Here is a 17,571-nt window from a genome sequence, read left to right on the forward strand (position 1 = left end):
GTTGTAGTTGTATATAGAGGGTGCACAGACACATGCTGGGACTTGTAGTTGTATATAGAGGGTGCACAGACACATGCTGGGAGTTGTAGTTGTATATAGAGGGAGCACAGACACATGCTGGGACTTGTAGTTGTATATAGAGGGAGCACAGACACAGGCTGGGAGTTGTAGTTGTATATAGAGGGCGCACAGACACATGCTGGGACTTGTAGTTGTATATAGAGGGCGCACAGACACATGCTGGGACTTGTAGTTGTATATAGAGGGCGCACAGACACATGCTGGGACTTGTAGTTGTATATAGAAGGTGCACAGACACATGCTGGGAGTTGTAGTTGTATATAGAAGGTGCACAGACATATGCTGGGAGTAGTAGTTGTATATAGAGGGTGCACAGACACATGCTGGGACTTGTAGTTCTTCCCGCACAGCTCCTGAGTCCAGGCCCCTGCACAGGCTGCACTGAGGATGCGCGGGGAGGAGGCGGCTGATGTGTTTGCAGCTGTGCGGGGAGGAGAAGAGAGAGAGAGAGAGGCAGCACCGGGAGAGAGAGACAGCACCGAGACTGCAGGTCCCACAGAGACACCTCCGAGGCCGCTACCTGCTCCGAGACTCCAGGTACCTCAGAGGCCGCTGCAGTTACAGAGAGACGACACCGACATGAAGAGACCGCACAGCCCGGTGCACCGGATATAGACGAGACATGAAGACAGTGATGAGGAGACTGCACCTGGGTGAGAAGACTGCAGGTGACACTGTGTACAGAGACTGCACCTGTATGAAGAGAGAGACAGAGGTGTAGTAGTGAGACTGCTCTCTAGGGACAGTGTATGGTCTGCAGGGACTGTACAGAGATAGAGACCGACAGAGACAACGGTACATGGACTGAAGAGACTGCTCTGATACATTGTATATACAGACTGCTCTGATACATTGTATATACAGACTGCTGAAGAGAGAGAGCTCTGATACATTGTATATACAGACTGCTGAAGAGACGGCTCTGATACATTGTATATACAGACTGCTGAAGAGACGGCTCTGATACATTGTATATACAGACTGCTGAAGAGACGGCTCTGATACATTGTATATACAGACTGCTGAAGAGACGGCTCTGATACATTGTATATACAGACTGCTGAAGAGACTGCTCTGATACATTGTATATACAGACTGCTGAAGAGAGAGCTCTGATACATTGTATATACAGACTGCTGAAGAGACGGCTCTGATACATTGTATATACAGACTGCTGAAGAGACTGCTCTGATACATTGTATATACAGACTGCTGAAGAGACGGCTCTGATACATTGTATATACAGACTGCTGAAGAGACGGCTCTGATACATTGTATATACAGACTGCTGAAGAGACTGCTCTGATACATTGTATATACAGACTGCTGAAGAGACTGCTCTGATACATTGTATATACAGACCGCTGAAGAGAGAGCGCTGATACATTGTATATACAGACTGCTGAAGAGACTGCTCTGATACATTGTATATACAGACTGCTGAAGAGACTGCTCTGATACATTGTATATACAGACTGCTGAAGAGACTGCTCTGATACATTGTATATACAGACTGCTGAAGAGACTGCTCTGATACATTGTATATACAGACTGCTCTGATACATTGTATATACAGACTGCTGGAGAGACAGCTCTGATACATTGTATATACAGACTGCTGAAGAGACTGCTCTGATACATTGTATATACAGACTGCTCTGATACATTGTATATACAGACTGCTGGAGAGACAGCTCTGATACATTGTATATACAGACTGCTGAAGAGACTGCTCTGATACATTGTATATACAGACTGCTGAAGAGACTGCTCTGATACATTGTATATACAGACTGCTGAAGAGACTGCTCTGATACATTGTATATACAGACTGCTGAAGAGACTGCTCTGATACATTGTATATACAGACTGCTCTGATACATTGTATATACAGACTGCTGGAGAGACAGCTCTGATACATTGTATATACAGACTGCTGAAGAGACTGCGCTGATACATTGTATATACAGACTGCTGAAGAGACGGCGCTGATACATTGTATATACAGACTGCTGAAGAGACTGCTCTGATACATTGTATATACAGACTGCTGAAGAGACGGCTCTGATACATTGTATATACAGACTGCTGAAGAGAGAGCGCTGGTATATTGTATACATAGAGGTATATGCAATGTGTGTAGAGTGTGGCTGTCTGTAGAGACAGCTGTACTATGAAGAGCTGACAGCTGATTTAAAGAGACAGTAAAGCCAGACCTGGTGTCAGAGAGCGGCAGCTGAGGATTAGAGTGATCATTTTTCTTAGAAACTTTACATTTAGTTCATAGACAGCTTGACCTTAGAAGTGTCTGATGATCGTATGCGACATCTCGCCCATAGACCGCTGCCCTGTGGTAGCCACCAAGAATAAGCGAGACAGCAGAACAGTTATGTCTAGAAGAAGTACAGAGTTGTGGGTTGAATAATGGGAATCTCTGGCTAGACGTGAAGGGGTGCAGAAACTTTTTCAAAAGCTTTAGATTTGGGAATCCATGGGAAGGTGGGACGTTACTGGCTCACAAGACGTCACCATGTAACACCCCTTTAAGAGAGTTGATATTAAGATATTATAATATTTTTCAGGCCCAAATTCTGGAATGCCGGTGATGTGTAATGTCCAAATTGTTGGGCACCAGATGTACCCTGTGGTTATGAGGATGAGACGGTTGGGTTCATTCCTCGGAGAGCAGAAGTAGACCTCCAAACGTGAAAAAAAATCAAGATGGGTGAAGGACATTTCCCCCTCAATATGTGAGACGACACCTACGTTGGAGAGTATGAGAAGCGTGGGCCAAGTCATCCTTGAAAATGTCTCCTATGATCAAGTACAAGACGTTGGCAAGGAGAAACCATACAACATCATGGCCAACGGTGGAAGAAACAACAGCCAAAGACAAGTATCGAGCAACGACGCCCACCACAAAAGTCATAAGAACCTCCGAATGTTGCCCCTTGGAAACGGGCGCAGTATCACCAGCACCACCCATGGAGGTTACACTGGTGGTGGAATGATACCAAAACCCACCATTAATGGATTATCCAAGACCCAGTACATGGGTCGACCCCAAAATGGCGATTCCAAAGGGATGTCCATGAGGACCAAAGAACCTTCAATGGTGGAGAACCTTGGCATCTGGGTTTTTGCAGTTCCAGCAGTTGTTGCCGGTCTATGCTTTGCCCGGTCTTTGTTTGGTGAGTTTGTCCATGATGATGTATGGGCGATACTCAATAATCCGGACAGCCGAGGAGAGACCAACCTGTCCACCATCTTTAAGAATGACTTCTGGGGCAAGGCCATGGATGACAACACGAGCCATAAGTCCTACCGACCCCTGTGTGTCCTCAGCTTCAGGTAATTCTGGGCACTGGGGTGGGCTTCGAAATAGTAATGGGCAAATACTATACCCCGACATAGCAGAAAAAGTCGAGACCTTCGGGACTCCACGAGGAACTAGGCACCACCAAAATCTCCTGGGAGACATCGTGTCTATAAGGTTCTTTATACATATTGTCGGGGGAGGATTAGAGGGGCTCTGAGGAAGTGATGCTTGAAAAATGGGGCAGTGGGGTGAAAAAATGAGGCCCGAGAGTTCACAGAAGTCCTATATATTGTAGGACTATATGATGACATACGGCCACAGCATGACCAAAGGATGTAACTCCATCACTGGACGGTGGAATCGAGGCTGAAATATGAGCACATGGAATGACAGGCCTGAAGCCTGAGGCTGCACTACTGAGAGATTCCTGTCAGGTGCAGTGTTGGCATGGAGACCTTGTGAGAAGAACCCGACTCGCCAACTACAGTGACATCTCCGGTGTGTGTAAATTTAAAGACTTTTAGGCCTCATTTCTGGAAACTGTCTCCCATAGCAACCAATCAGAGCTCCGCTTTCATCATTTAAACAAGTGTGGAAAAATAAAAGCTGCGATCTGATTGGTTGTCATGAGCAATAATGGCACTTTTACCAGTAGATAAGTGAGGCCTAAACTTCCATGTTTATTATTTTCAAGATCTCTGCTTGCTGTTAGTAGGAACATGTTTGCTTTACCCCAGAAGCGAAATTTCCACCTAAAACCACTTCTCCTCACAGCTGAGGGTTTGGTGCAGACCTATAATAGGACCCCAATAATGTCAGAGCTGGTGGGAGTCCAGCCGTAAGCGGGGGCGCCTCCGAGTAGAGAAGGGGAAGAGATTGTTTATAGAGAAGCCAAAAACATCTGCAACCACTTAAAGGGGCGGCGCAGCCCGGTTATCGACTAGTAAAAATATGGGGTTTGTTTGTAGAAGTGGCCGAGCCTCTCGCTCCAGCGTCCTCCATACTTACATTTCTGAAATATCTGTCCTGTTAACCCCCTGCGCTGCCCCCGTACAGCGCCACAATTGGGGCACTCTCACTGCTGTTATCTCTTCTTAACCCTTTAAGGACTCGGCCATTTTTCCTTTCGTGTTTTTCCTCCCCGTCTTCCAAGATCCATAACTTTTCGACCTCTCAGTCCTGTACGAGGGAGGGCTCCTTTATTACGAGACAAGTTGTAGTTTCGAATGGCGCCATTCACATTACCACAAAACATGAAAAATAAAATCTGCATTTTTATCATATATTTTTTTTTTTTTGGAGGGGGGGGGGTTCTATGGTGTTCATTTTCGTGGGGTAAAAAATGACCTGGCAACATGAGTCTCCAGGTCAGTGTGATTACGGTGATGAGACCAAACTTTTATTATTATAGTGGCTTTAAAATAATAATAATAATAATAATCTTTATATAGCGCCAACATATTCCGCAGCGCTTTACAATTTACATGTTCTTAAAAATAAAAATAAAAAAAAAATAACGATAAAAAAATTGCCTTGTGGCGCCATTTACTCAAACTCATAACTTTTAGATTTTTCCGTCATGTTGTTTTTCTCAAGAGGCGAGATGTATTTTTTTTACTGATCCCATTATGGTGTATACGTGAATTTATTTTTTTTTGTGTGTGGGAGACTCAACGTAAAAAAAAAAAAAAATTAAAAATAGCCGTATCGTTTTTGTTATTTATGACATGTACGATATGCGTGAACAATTTTATATTTAATGTTAATTATTGTTTTATTTTTTTTTCATTTTTTTTACTTAATTCTTAAGGGAAAGAAAAGTTTTGTTGTGTTTTGTTTTTTTGTGTGTTTTTATTTATTTTTTATTTTACTTTTTATTTTTTTTTAACGTTGGATCAGCTGGACTATAACTTACAATCCTGTAGCTGGGCATCCCAGGTGGACCAATATGGTGCATGGTACCTCTGCCAGTGGCAACCCATCTGCACCCTGCGATCGCAATTGCTGGGGGTCCAATGTTCTCCTAGGCCTTAAATGCTGCTGTCATTGAATGATCCCGCATTTAAGGGGTTAAAGTCAGCGACCCGATTGGAAAAAGGGGAAGATCCGATTTTACAGATAAGTTGGGTGACTCCTGACTCAGGATTTGCCTCCAGGTAACATGGTATCGGGTTTTCTACTCTGCGTAACAAGATCCCGCGTCTGTGAAAGCCGATACTTGTTCCACTCCAGGTGTTGTCACCAGACCGGCCCCTCAGTAGATCAAATAATAACGAAATTTCTCAATTTACAGTCATGACGAAAATTGTTGACACCCGTGAAATTGTTTGAGAAAACAAAGTATTTTTTTCCCAGAAAATTATTGCAATTCCCCCTGCTTTGTTATACACATGATGTTTATTTGCTTCGTGTATTGGAACAACCCCCCCAAAAAAAACAAAGGGGGGAAAAAAGGCAAATTGGACATAATTTCACACAAAAACCTAAAATTAGGCCGGACAAAATTGTTGGGACCTTTCCAAAATTGCGGGTAAACAACTTTGTTTCCAGCATGTGATGCTCATTCAGACTCGCCTATGGCAAGTAACAGGTGTGGCCAATATGAAAATCACACCTGAAACCAGATAAAAAAGGGGAGAAGTTGACTCAATCTTTGCATTGTGTGTCTGTGTGAGCCACAGTAATCATGGAGAACAGAACTGTCTGAGGACTTGAGAACCAAAATTGTTGGAAAATATCAACAATCTCAAGATTACAAGTCCATCTCCAGAGATCTTTATATTCCTTTGTCCACGGTGCGTAACATAATCAAAAGTTTACAACCCATGGCCTTGTAGCTAATCTCCCTGGACATGGATGGCAGAGAAAAAGTGATAACAGGTTGCAATACAGGTTAGTCTGGGTGGTGTATAAGCCCCAATAAAGTTCCAAAGAAATTGAAGCTGTCCTGCAGGCTTAGGGTGCATCAGTGGCAGTGCAAACTATCTGTCTACATGTCAATTAAATGAAACACTATGGCAGGAGACCCCAGAGGACCCCACTGCTGACACAGATATATAAAAAAAGCTACACTGCAGGATGCCAAAATCCTTCTGGGAAAGCATCTTGTGTACAGCTCAGACCAAAATAGAGCTTTTTGGTAAAGCACATCATTTTACTCTTTACCGAAAACGTAATGAGGCTTACAAAGAAAAAAACACAGTACCTACAGTCAGATATGGTGGAAGTTCAAAGATGTTTTGAGCTTGTTTTGCTGCCTCTGGCACTGGGTGCTTTGACTGTGTGCAAGACATCATTAAATCTGAAGATTACCAAAGGATTTTGGGTGGCAATGTAGTGCTCAGTGTCAGAAAGCTGGGTTTGCTTCCTAGGTCATGGGTCTTCCAGCAGGACAATGACCCCAGACATACTTCAAGAAGCACCCAGAAATGGAAACAAAGCTCTGAAAAGTTGTGAAGTGGCAGCAATGAGTCCGGATCTTAAAATTGTGTAGTAATAAGAAACCACACCCTTTGTATTAGCCCCACCCACTTTATTGTCAGCCGTAAAGTATCAGCGACCGGGTTCCTCTCGTCACATAAAAGTAGTGTTATGTAAACCCCTTTAAATGGCCAATCCTATAGCAGGAGAACAACATAGTAAATTCATTATCCAGAAGCCAATAATACCGTAACTTTTCTGCTCCTTTCTCCTCCAGAGTAAACGTGTACTGGAGCGGCCTGGAGCCGTTTTATTTCCATGCAGTAAATGTGGCGTTACATTGTATGGTGAGCGCTCTGCTGGGGTATATCTGCAGCACCGCCGTCTTTGAGGACAGGAAGCAAGCGGTGGCCTCATCCCTGCTCTTCGCTGTACACCCCGTGCACACGGAGGCGGTAAGTAGAGTAAAATCTGTAGATACTACATTATATCTCCTCCTGGAAAAGAAGACTAATAAATTAGACCGCCATAATTGGTCCACATTTTTCAGTAAATTGAATGTTCATATACATGTAAGTCACATGTAAACTACTGCAATAGTACAACAATGATAAAACAAAGTAATATACAAAATATAGAAAAAAAAATGTTGTTCCCTGCAGGTGGCTGGAATTGTTGGGCGAGCGGACGTCATGTCTTGTGCACTTTTCTTATTGGCATTTCTCTGTTACATAAGGTAGGACATCTCTGTGCTATGTATCATCCTGCTTTAGGACACTGAACTAGATAAATGGTACAACAAGATAAATGTATAAGAGTAAACTACTATAATACTGCTCCTACAGTATGTACAAGAATATAACTACTATAATACTGCCCCCTATGTACAAGAATATAACTACTATAATACTGCCCCTATGTACAAGAATATAACTACTATAATACTGCTCCTATGTACAAGAATATAACTACTATAATACTGCTCCTATGTACAAGAATATAACTACTATAATACTGCTCCTATGTACAAGAATATAACTACTATAATACTGCTCCTATGTACAAGAATATAACTACTATAATACTGCTCCTATGTACAAGAATATAACTACTATAATACTGCCCCCTATGTACAAGAATATAACTACTATAATACTGCCCCTATGTACAAGAATATAACTACTATAATACTGCTCCTATGTACAAGAATATAACTACTATAATACTGCTCCTATGTACAAGAATATAACTACTATAATACTGCTCCTATGTACAAGAATATAACTACTATAATACTGCTCCTATATACAAGAATATAACTACTATAATACTGCCCCTATGTACAAGGATATAACTACTATAATACTGCCCCTATGTACAAGAATATAACTACTATAATACTGCCCCTATGTACAAGAATATAACTACTATAATACTGCCCCTATGTATCAGAATATAACTACTATAATACTGCCCCTATGTATCAGAATATAACTACTATAATACTGCCCCTATGTACAAGAATATAACTACTATAATACTGCCTCCTATGTACAAGAATATAACTGCTATAATACTGCTCCTATGTACAGGAATATAACTATTAAAATACTGCCCCTATGAACAGGAATATAACTACTATAATACTGCCCCAATGTACAAGAATATAACTACTATAATACTGCTCCTATGTACAAGAATATAACTACTATAATACTGCCCCTATGTACAAGAATATAACTACTATAATACTGCCCCTATGAACAGGAATATAACTACTATAATACTGCCCCTCTGTACAAGAATATAACTACTATAATACTGCCCCTATGTACAAGAATATAACTACTATAATACTGCCCCTATGTACAAGAATATAACTACTATAATACTGCCCCTATGTACAAGAATATAACTACTATAATACTGCCCCTATGAACAGGAATATAACTACTATAATACTGCCCCTCTGTACAAGAATATAACTACTATAATACTGCCCCTATGTACAAGAATATAACTACTATAATACTGCCCCTATGTACAAGAATATAACTACTATAATACTGTCCCCTATGTACAGAATATAAGTACTATAATACTGCCCCCTATGTACAAGAATATAACTACTATAATACTGCCCCTATGTACAAGAATATAACTACTATAATACTGCCCCTATGTACAAGAATATAACTACTATAATACTGCCCCTATGTACAAGAATATAACTACTATAATACTGCCCCTATGAACAGGAATATAACTACTATAATACTGCCCCTCTGTACAAGAATATAACTACTATAATACTGCCCCTATGTACAAGAATATAACTACTATAATACTGCTCCTATGTACAAGAATATAACTACTATAATACTGCTCCTATGTACAAGAATATAACTACTATAATACTGCTCCCTATGTATGAGAATATAATGGCTATATTGGTATCTGTGTGTTATTCCAGGAGCGTAGAAGATAATCCTCCCCACGATTGTTTCCCCGGTACTTCTTCTCCCCTCCTCCTGCTGCTCAGTCTGTTGCTGGGGACCTGCGCCATGTTGGTGAAGGAAACTGGTGTGACGGTGTTTGGGGTCTGTGTGGTGTACGATCTCCAAATCTTATGTCTGAGGAGGTTTCGAAGGTTTGTCAGAGAAGGTGTTTGGATATTTTGCTGGGGTCGGAGCTCTCTATTAGAATGTACAGGAGTCGTCTCTTCCAACCATTAATGATAACTGTGGCTTATGAGCCTATTAATACGCTAATATTAACATTAAGACTGATAATATGGCCGCCTGTGCAGACTCCTTATGACTTGTCACTTTGCTTAGCTATAGATCTGAATAACAAGTCGTCCTCTCCAGGGTCGGACTGGCCCATCGGGACACCGGAGGATTCTCTGGTGGGCCCCGGGGCTTTGGCGGGCCCCCAAGCAGGACTCAAAGGGAGCCCGCTTGTGTCCTCGGACACTCAGTTGAAATGTATTGCCCCTTCGCAATAGGCCACCGACCCAGCAACGGCAGACAGCTAACTTATGTGCGCATACCCATCGCAGGCGGAGTATGATGTCAGTGTATATTTGTGGGGCCATCACTAGTGATGATAATATGTGGTCTGGTCATGGTATGGTGGTATTTCTCCTTGTATGTGGTATTATTAGGTCACTATGTGGTCTGGCCATGGTGTGGCGGTAGTTCTCCTTATATGTGGTATTATTAGGTCACTATGTGGTCTGGTCATGATGTGGCAGTATTTGTCCCTTGCATGTATTATTATTATTATTATTATTATTATTAGGTCACTATGTGGTCTGGTCATGGTGTGGTGGTATTTCTCGTTGTATGTGGTATTATTTGGTCACTATGTGGTCTGGTCATGGTGTGGTGGTATTTCTCCCTGTATGTGGTATTATTTGGTCACTATGTGGTCTGGCCATGGTGTGGTGGTATTTCTCCTTGTATGTGGTCTGGTCATGGTGTGGCGGTAGTTCTCCTTGTATGTGGTATTATTTGGTCACTATGTGGTCTGGTCATGGTATGGTGGTATTTCTTCCTGTATGTGGTATTATTGGTCTTGTTATAGTGGATTGTGTTGTATATGGCAGTCATTTGTTCTCTCTGATATTAATTAGGAGAAGATTCTTTATTTCCATTAGAGATTAGATACTTGGATCACAGCGGCAGAGATGCACTTACAGGGGGTTTCCTGTGGAAAAACTAATCCCCTCTCCACAGGATTAGTAATGACGTATTGATTGGCGGGGTCTGACTGTTGGGACCCAGAGTGTGGAGCTTTTATCCCCATTAGACTGGAGCATCAAGTTCGACTTGACCACTGGTCCATTCATTCCCTCAGTGGCTGCACTTGTTTTTTTTCTAAAAGCCCCAAAAGAGAACGAATGGAGCTGCGGTCAGACATCCCACCTGCTGCTGCATTGTAAAATGGGGATAAGTGTCCAGTCAGGGGTAAAACTTCCCCATTCTTCCGATCGGTGCAGTTTCTAATGGTCGGACCTAAGCGATCACCTATCCTGTGGAGCCCATGGATCAGTGATAACTTGTTTTAACCAAAGAACCCCATTAATGTGAACTACCGTAATTATACATCCCAGTTATGGGGGCGCACAGTAGATGTGCAGGAGCCCCCTGTGTCTTACAGTCGATGCTTCCCTACAGATATTTGCATATAGCTGTAGGGTGGTCCCCTAGGGTCAATTCCCCCTGCGGGCCCCAGACACCCCAGTCCGACCCTGGTCCTCGCTATGCTGAGGTACATTCCTCACTCCATTCTTTGCCTGCTGGGAAAGCTGATTTACATGGAAGCTGTAGTGGAGGCCATATTACCAGCTTCCCAGAAACAGAAGAAAGAAATATACAGCAGACGTCTCAGAGAATTCTGTTTTATTTCTGATTTGCTATGTGTATTTATGGCTCACCGAGCTCCATCCTTCACTCTGACATTTAGGGCCTCATCTGCTCAACAATCCAGAAATATGTGGGATGTGGCTGCTCCCTTCCTGAAGAGAGCTCTGCTGATTTCCTTCCATGTGAGTGCAAAGTGCAATATTGGGTTCTGTTCAGTCATCGTTCCCCATAATACGCAGAGCACAAGAATATACTATAATACTGCCTCCTATGTACAAGAATATAACTACTATAATACTGCCCCTATGTACAAGAATATAACTACTATAATACTGCCCCTATATACAAGAATATAACTACTATAATACTGCCCCTATGTACAAGAATATAACTACTATAATACTGCCTCCTATGTACAAGAATATAACTACTATAATACTGCTCCTATGTACAAGAATATAACTACTATAATACTGCCCCTATATACAAGAATATAACTACTATAATACTGCCCCCTATGTACAAGAATATAACTACTATAATACTGCCTCCTATGTACAAGAATATAACTACTATAATACTGCCCCTATGTACAAGAATATAACTACTATAATACTGCCCCTATATACAAGAATATAACTACTATAATACTGCCCCTATGTACAAGAATATAACTACTATAATACTGCCTCCTATGTACAAGAATATAACTACTATAATACTGCCCCTATGTACAAGAATATAACTACTATAATACTGCCCCTATATACAAGAATATAACTACTATAATACTCCTATGTACAAGAATATAACTACTATAATACTGCCCCTATGTACAAGAATATAACTACTATAATACTGCCCCTATGTACAGGAATATAACTACTATAATACTGCTCCTATGTACAAGAATATAACTACTATAATACTGCCCCTATGTACAGGAATATAACTACTATAATACTGCTCCTATGTACAAGAATATAACTACTATAATACTGCCTCCTATGTACAGGAATATAACTACTATAATACTGCCCCTATATACAAGAATATAACTACTATAATACTGCCTCCTATGTACAGGAATATAACTACTATAATACTGCCCCTATATACAAGAATATAACTACTATAATACTGCTCCTATGTACAAGAATATAACTACTATAATACTGCTCCTATGTACAAGAATATAACTACTATAATACTGCCCCTATATACAAGAATATAACTACTATAATACTGCCCCTATGTACAGGAATATAACTACTATAATACTGCCCCTATGTACAAGAATATAACTACTATAATACTGCCCCCTATGTACAAGAATATAACTACTATAATACTGCTCCTATGTACAGGAATATAACTACTATAATACTGCCCCTATGTACAAGAATATAACTACTATAATACTGCCCCTATGTACAAGAATATAACTACTATAATACTGCCCCTATATACAAGAATATAACTACTATAATACTGCTCCTATGTACAAGAATATAACTACTATAATACTGCTCCTATGTACAAGAATATAACTACTATAATACTGCCCCTATATACAAGAATATAACTACTATAATACTGCCCCTATGTACAAGAATATAACTACTATAATACTGCTCCTATGTGCAAGAATATAACTACTATAATACTGCTTCTATGTACAGGAATATAACTACTATAATACTGCCCCTATGTACAAGAATATAACTACTATAATACTGCCCCTATGTAAAAGAATATAACTACTATAATACTGCTCCTATGTACAAGAATATAACTACTATAATACTGCTCCTATGTACAAGAATATAACTACTATAATACTGCTCCTATGTACAACAATATAACTACTATAATACTGCCCCTATGTACAAGAATATAACTACTATAATACTGCCCCCTATGTACAAGAATATAACTACTATAATACTGCTCCTATGTACAGGAATATAACTACTATAATACTGCCCCTATGTACAAGAATATAACTACTATAATACTGCTCCTATGTACAAGAATATAACTACTATAATACTGCTCCCTATGTACAAGAATATAACTACTATAATACTGCCCCTATGTACAAGAATATAACTACTATAATACTGAAATCAGTTTGCTCCAATATAAGAGACAATAATGTTAGGAGAAAAATTTAGGGTGATTGAGGTGATTTCCCCTTCGGTGAGGTTGGGGGATTGGGACAGAAAAATTCTACAACGGGAGACGAGATGGATTTATCTGCTGAGGTCGGTGAGCCCTCTGGGCCTCAATGAGCAGATTTCCTTTGCGAGCTTCATCTAAAACCATCTTGGTCCCTATGAGTATTTAACCTGTCGGGTAGATTTGTACCCTTACAATAAATGGGGATATTAATCTCTTTCTTTTTTATGTATTAGTTTGTTCTTCTGTGTTTGTTCATTCTATTATGTTCTTTTTTGGAGTGTTGGTTCATCATGTTGCTGGTCTGATATCCAATGGGTGCTAGTTTATGGTATCTGGGCATAATATACCTACTTTTTGGTGAATGTCGGTTTATTCATTGTAAAATCTGTGTGTTCCTCTTCATAAGGAGTGAGGGGTTCGAACCTTTTTTATTTGTGTCATGTGGCAGTGTGCTCCCCATGCCCCGTATCCGGCTTTGTGGTTGGATCGTTGCATACGTTATTCTCTGGTGGGGTATGTAGTTTGCAGCCCCGTAGCGTTGTATACCGCTACGCTATAGCTCCACGCATGCGTGGTGTGTTATATTAAGTGAGGGTGATTTCCTCGGTACACGTCACGTGAGGTGGCTGGAGCGCAGGTGCGTTCCAGTGACGCACTTTCGTTTGTGACTACACGCAGGCGCAGAGGTATCCATTGAGGGTGATTCCCTTGGTATGCGTTCCTGCTTGGAGCGTCATATCAGGCGCCCGGTGACGCTTGTGCGTTCCAATGACACACTTCCGGGTGCGCGAGGAGAGGGCGTGGCCTATCCCCACGTGGAGGAAGCTGACAGGCATATAACACGGCAACGGTATGGAATACGCTCCTGCATCTCTATCTTTTTTTGTGGCATTGTTCCATGTCCCCTGATGAACCCCCAGGATTTCCACGGGGGGGAAACGCGTCGGGCAATCTAGGGTGAATATCCCGGCAGGAGACCAGCGGAGCTGGATGACCACAGGACCTACAACACTTCTGGGATGCAGATGAGTAGAAACATATGCTACAGTAATATACTGTGGAGTGGCATTACTATTATTATTTTTTGACTGCTCAATCTGCTCTGGTGGTCCCCTGCGGGGATGTTTTTGTTTTTGTGGGCTGTAGTCCTATTAGGGACATTATATCTTTTTTTGGGTACTATCTGATTGTTTGAAAACCCGGGATATATATGACTATATGAAACAGTGTGAGATGAAGTGGCCCGCTGATATATTTGTTGGATAAACGAGACATTGATAATTTTTATTTTTACAAAATATTGGCATTGTTATCCAATAATTTTGTTTTGTTATGCCCTACTAGGGACCTTTTTTGTCTAATATGATAAAAATAATTCTGTTTTTTTGCTGAGTTCAATTTTTTGCTTTTTTCTAGTTTATTTGTGCATTTTCTTGTTTTTTTATATTTATTTCATTTTTTCTGAGAACGATTAGGTCTCTACTAGGGAATATAGGGTGTAAATAGGGCTATTAGGGCCAGCCGTCGAGGAGTGGGGGCGCCTACCGCAGAAACTTAGGGTGCCAACCTCCGCTGTCAGGTAGGGTGCAGTAATTAGGACACCTGATAGGGTAAGTTAGTTTTTAATCTTTTAAAAAAAATTTTCTCCTAACATTATTGTCTCTTATATTGGAGCAAACTGATTTTAGCTTTTATAATCAATAAAGGTTACATTTTAGGGATCCTTGTGTTTTGGTTTTTTGGTTGTTTCTAGGATTCCACTAATAATTTTTGAGTGGTCTTTTTTACTATAATACTGCCCCTATGTACAAGAATATAACTACTATAATACTGCCCCTATGTACAAGAATATAACTACTATAATACTGCCCCTATGTACAAGAATATAACTACTATAATACTGCCCCTATATACAAGAATATAACTACTATAATACTGCCCCTATGTACAAGAATATAACTACTATAATACTGCCCCTATGTACAAGAATATAACTACTATAATACTGCTCCTATATACAAGAATATAACTACTATAATACTGCCCCTATGTACAAGAATATAACTACTATAATACTGCTCCTATATACAAGAATATAACTACTATAATACTGCTCCTATGTACAGGAATATAACTACCATAATACTGCCCCTATGTACAAGAATATAACTACTATAATACTGCCCCTATGTACAAGAATATAACTACTATAATACTGCCCCTATGTACATGAATATAACTACTATAATACTGCCCCTATGTACAAGAATATAACTACTATAATACTGCCCCTATGTACAAGAATATAACTACTATAATACTGCCCCTATGTACAAGAATATAATTACTATAATACTGCCCCTATGTACAAGAATATAACTACTATAATACTGCCTCTATATACAAGAATATAACTACTATAATACTGCCCCTATGTACAATAATATAACTACTATAATACTGCTCCTATGTACAAGAATATAACTACTATAATACTGCTCCTATGTACAAGAATATAACTACTATAATACTGCTCCTATGTACAAGAATATAACTACTATAATACTGCCCCTATGTACAAGAATATAACTACTATAATACTGCCCCTATGTACAAGAATATAACTACTATAATACTGCTCCTATATACAAGAATATAACTACTATAATACTGCCCCTATGTACAAGAATATAACTACTATAATACTGCTCCTATGTACAAGAATATAACTACTATAATACTGCCCCTATGTACAAGAATATAACTACTATAATACTGCTCCTATATACAAGAATATAACTACTATAATACTGCCCCTATGTACAAGAATATAACTACTATAATACTGCTCCTATGTACAAGAATATAACTACTATAATACTGCCCCTATGTACAAGAATATAACTACTATAATACTGCCCCTATGTACAAGAATATAACTACTATAATACTGCCCCCTATGTACAAGAATATAACTACTATAATACTGCCCCTATGTACAAGAATATAACTACTATAATACTGCCCCCTATGTACAAGAATATAACTACTATAATACTGCCCCCTATGTACAAGAATATAATTACTATAATACTGCTCCTATGTACAAGAATATAACTACTATAATACTGCCTCCTATGTACAAGAATATAACTACTATAATACTGCCCCCTATGTACAAGAATATAATTACTATAATACTGCCCCTATGTACAGGAATATAATTACTTGAATGGTTTCTATACTGCACTGATGTTTGTGTCTCGCAGGTGATTGTGGTGTTGGGTTTCCGTGTCTATATCATGGGAGGGTCGATGCCATTGTTCTCGGAGCAGGACAATCCGGCCTCCTTCTCTCCTCACCTCCTCAGCAGGTACGTGGCCGGCATCCAGCCTGGATCCTCATTGTGCGGTGAGAGCCGTCTTGTCGGTGCAGGTCCTGGGAATGGAAGAGTGGGACGTGTAATCCAGTAATGTCCATACAATGGTGTTGCCGCACTGTGTGTAACCTGATGCATCCAATGATAATCTCCATGTTCGTCAGACACAAACTAATATAGGTCTCATTACTTCTACAGTATATCACAAAAGTCAGTACACCCCTCACCCTTTTTTTTTTTTTTTTTTAAGTATTTTGTTCTATCATTCTTTGTGACAACGCTGGAGATCTGACCCTGGGATACAATGTACAGTAGTCAGTGTGCGGAATGTGTAACAGGGTAAATGTGGTGTCCTCCAAATAACTCAACACACCGCCATTAAAGTCTAAACAACTGGTAACAAAAGTGAGTACACCCCTAAATGAAAATGGCCAAATTGTGCCCAAAGTGTGAATATTTTGTGTGGCCACTAGTATTTTCAAGCACAGCCTTACTTCTCTTGGGCATGGAGGTCACTAGAGCTTCACCGATGGCCACTAGAGCATCCCCGGTGGCCACTGGAATCCTCTTCCTTCCTCCATGATGACATCATGGAGCTGGTGGACATTAGAAACCTTGTGCTCCTCCACATTCCGTTTTAGGATTCTCCACAGATGCTCAAAAGGGTTTAGGTCTGGAGACCTGCTTGGCCAGTCCAGCGCCTTTACCCTCAGTATCTTTAGCAAGGCAGGGGTCTTGGAGGTGTTTGAGGTTTTTATCATGTTGGATACTGCCCTGTGGACCAGTTTCCGAAGGGAGGAGATCGTCATCTATATCAC

The 17,571-nt window shown here is 40.3% G+C and overlaps 1 protein-coding gene across 3 annotated transcripts in view; it reads left to right on the top strand.

Moving 5' to 3' along the window:
* Positions 1-519: 519 nt before the first annotated feature.
* The window catches only part of TMTC1 (transmembrane O-mannosyltransferase targeting cadherins 1), a 32,786-nt gene continuing 15,734 nt past the window's right edge, over positions 520-17,571 (top strand). The window contains exons 1-7 of one of the 3 annotated variants that reach the window (XM_077266944.1): positions 520-618; positions 2,664-3,432; positions 7,098-7,275; positions 7,483-7,556; positions 9,294-9,470; positions 11,291-11,372; positions 16,644-16,747. In XM_077266944.1, coding sequence (XP_077123059.1) covers positions 2,858-3,432; positions 7,098-7,275; positions 7,483-7,556; positions 9,294-9,470; positions 11,291-11,372; positions 16,644-16,747 — 1,190 coding nt within the window. In that variant the 5' untranslated portion in view covers positions 520-618; positions 2,664-2,857. Of the gene's footprint in view, positions 735-2,663; positions 3,433-7,097; positions 7,276-7,482; positions 7,557-9,293; positions 9,471-11,290; positions 11,373-16,643; positions 16,748-17,571 lie in introns of all 3 variants that reach the window. The other 2 variants (XM_077266945.1, XM_077266946.1) reach the window with 2 other exon arrangements.

This window comes from Ranitomeya variabilis, chromosome 5, assembly GCF_051348905.1.
Source record: "Ranitomeya variabilis isolate aRanVar5 chromosome 5, aRanVar5.hap1, whole genome shotgun sequence".
NCBI classification, from domain to species: Eukaryota; Metazoa; Chordata; class Amphibia; order Anura; family Dendrobatidae; genus Ranitomeya; species Ranitomeya variabilis.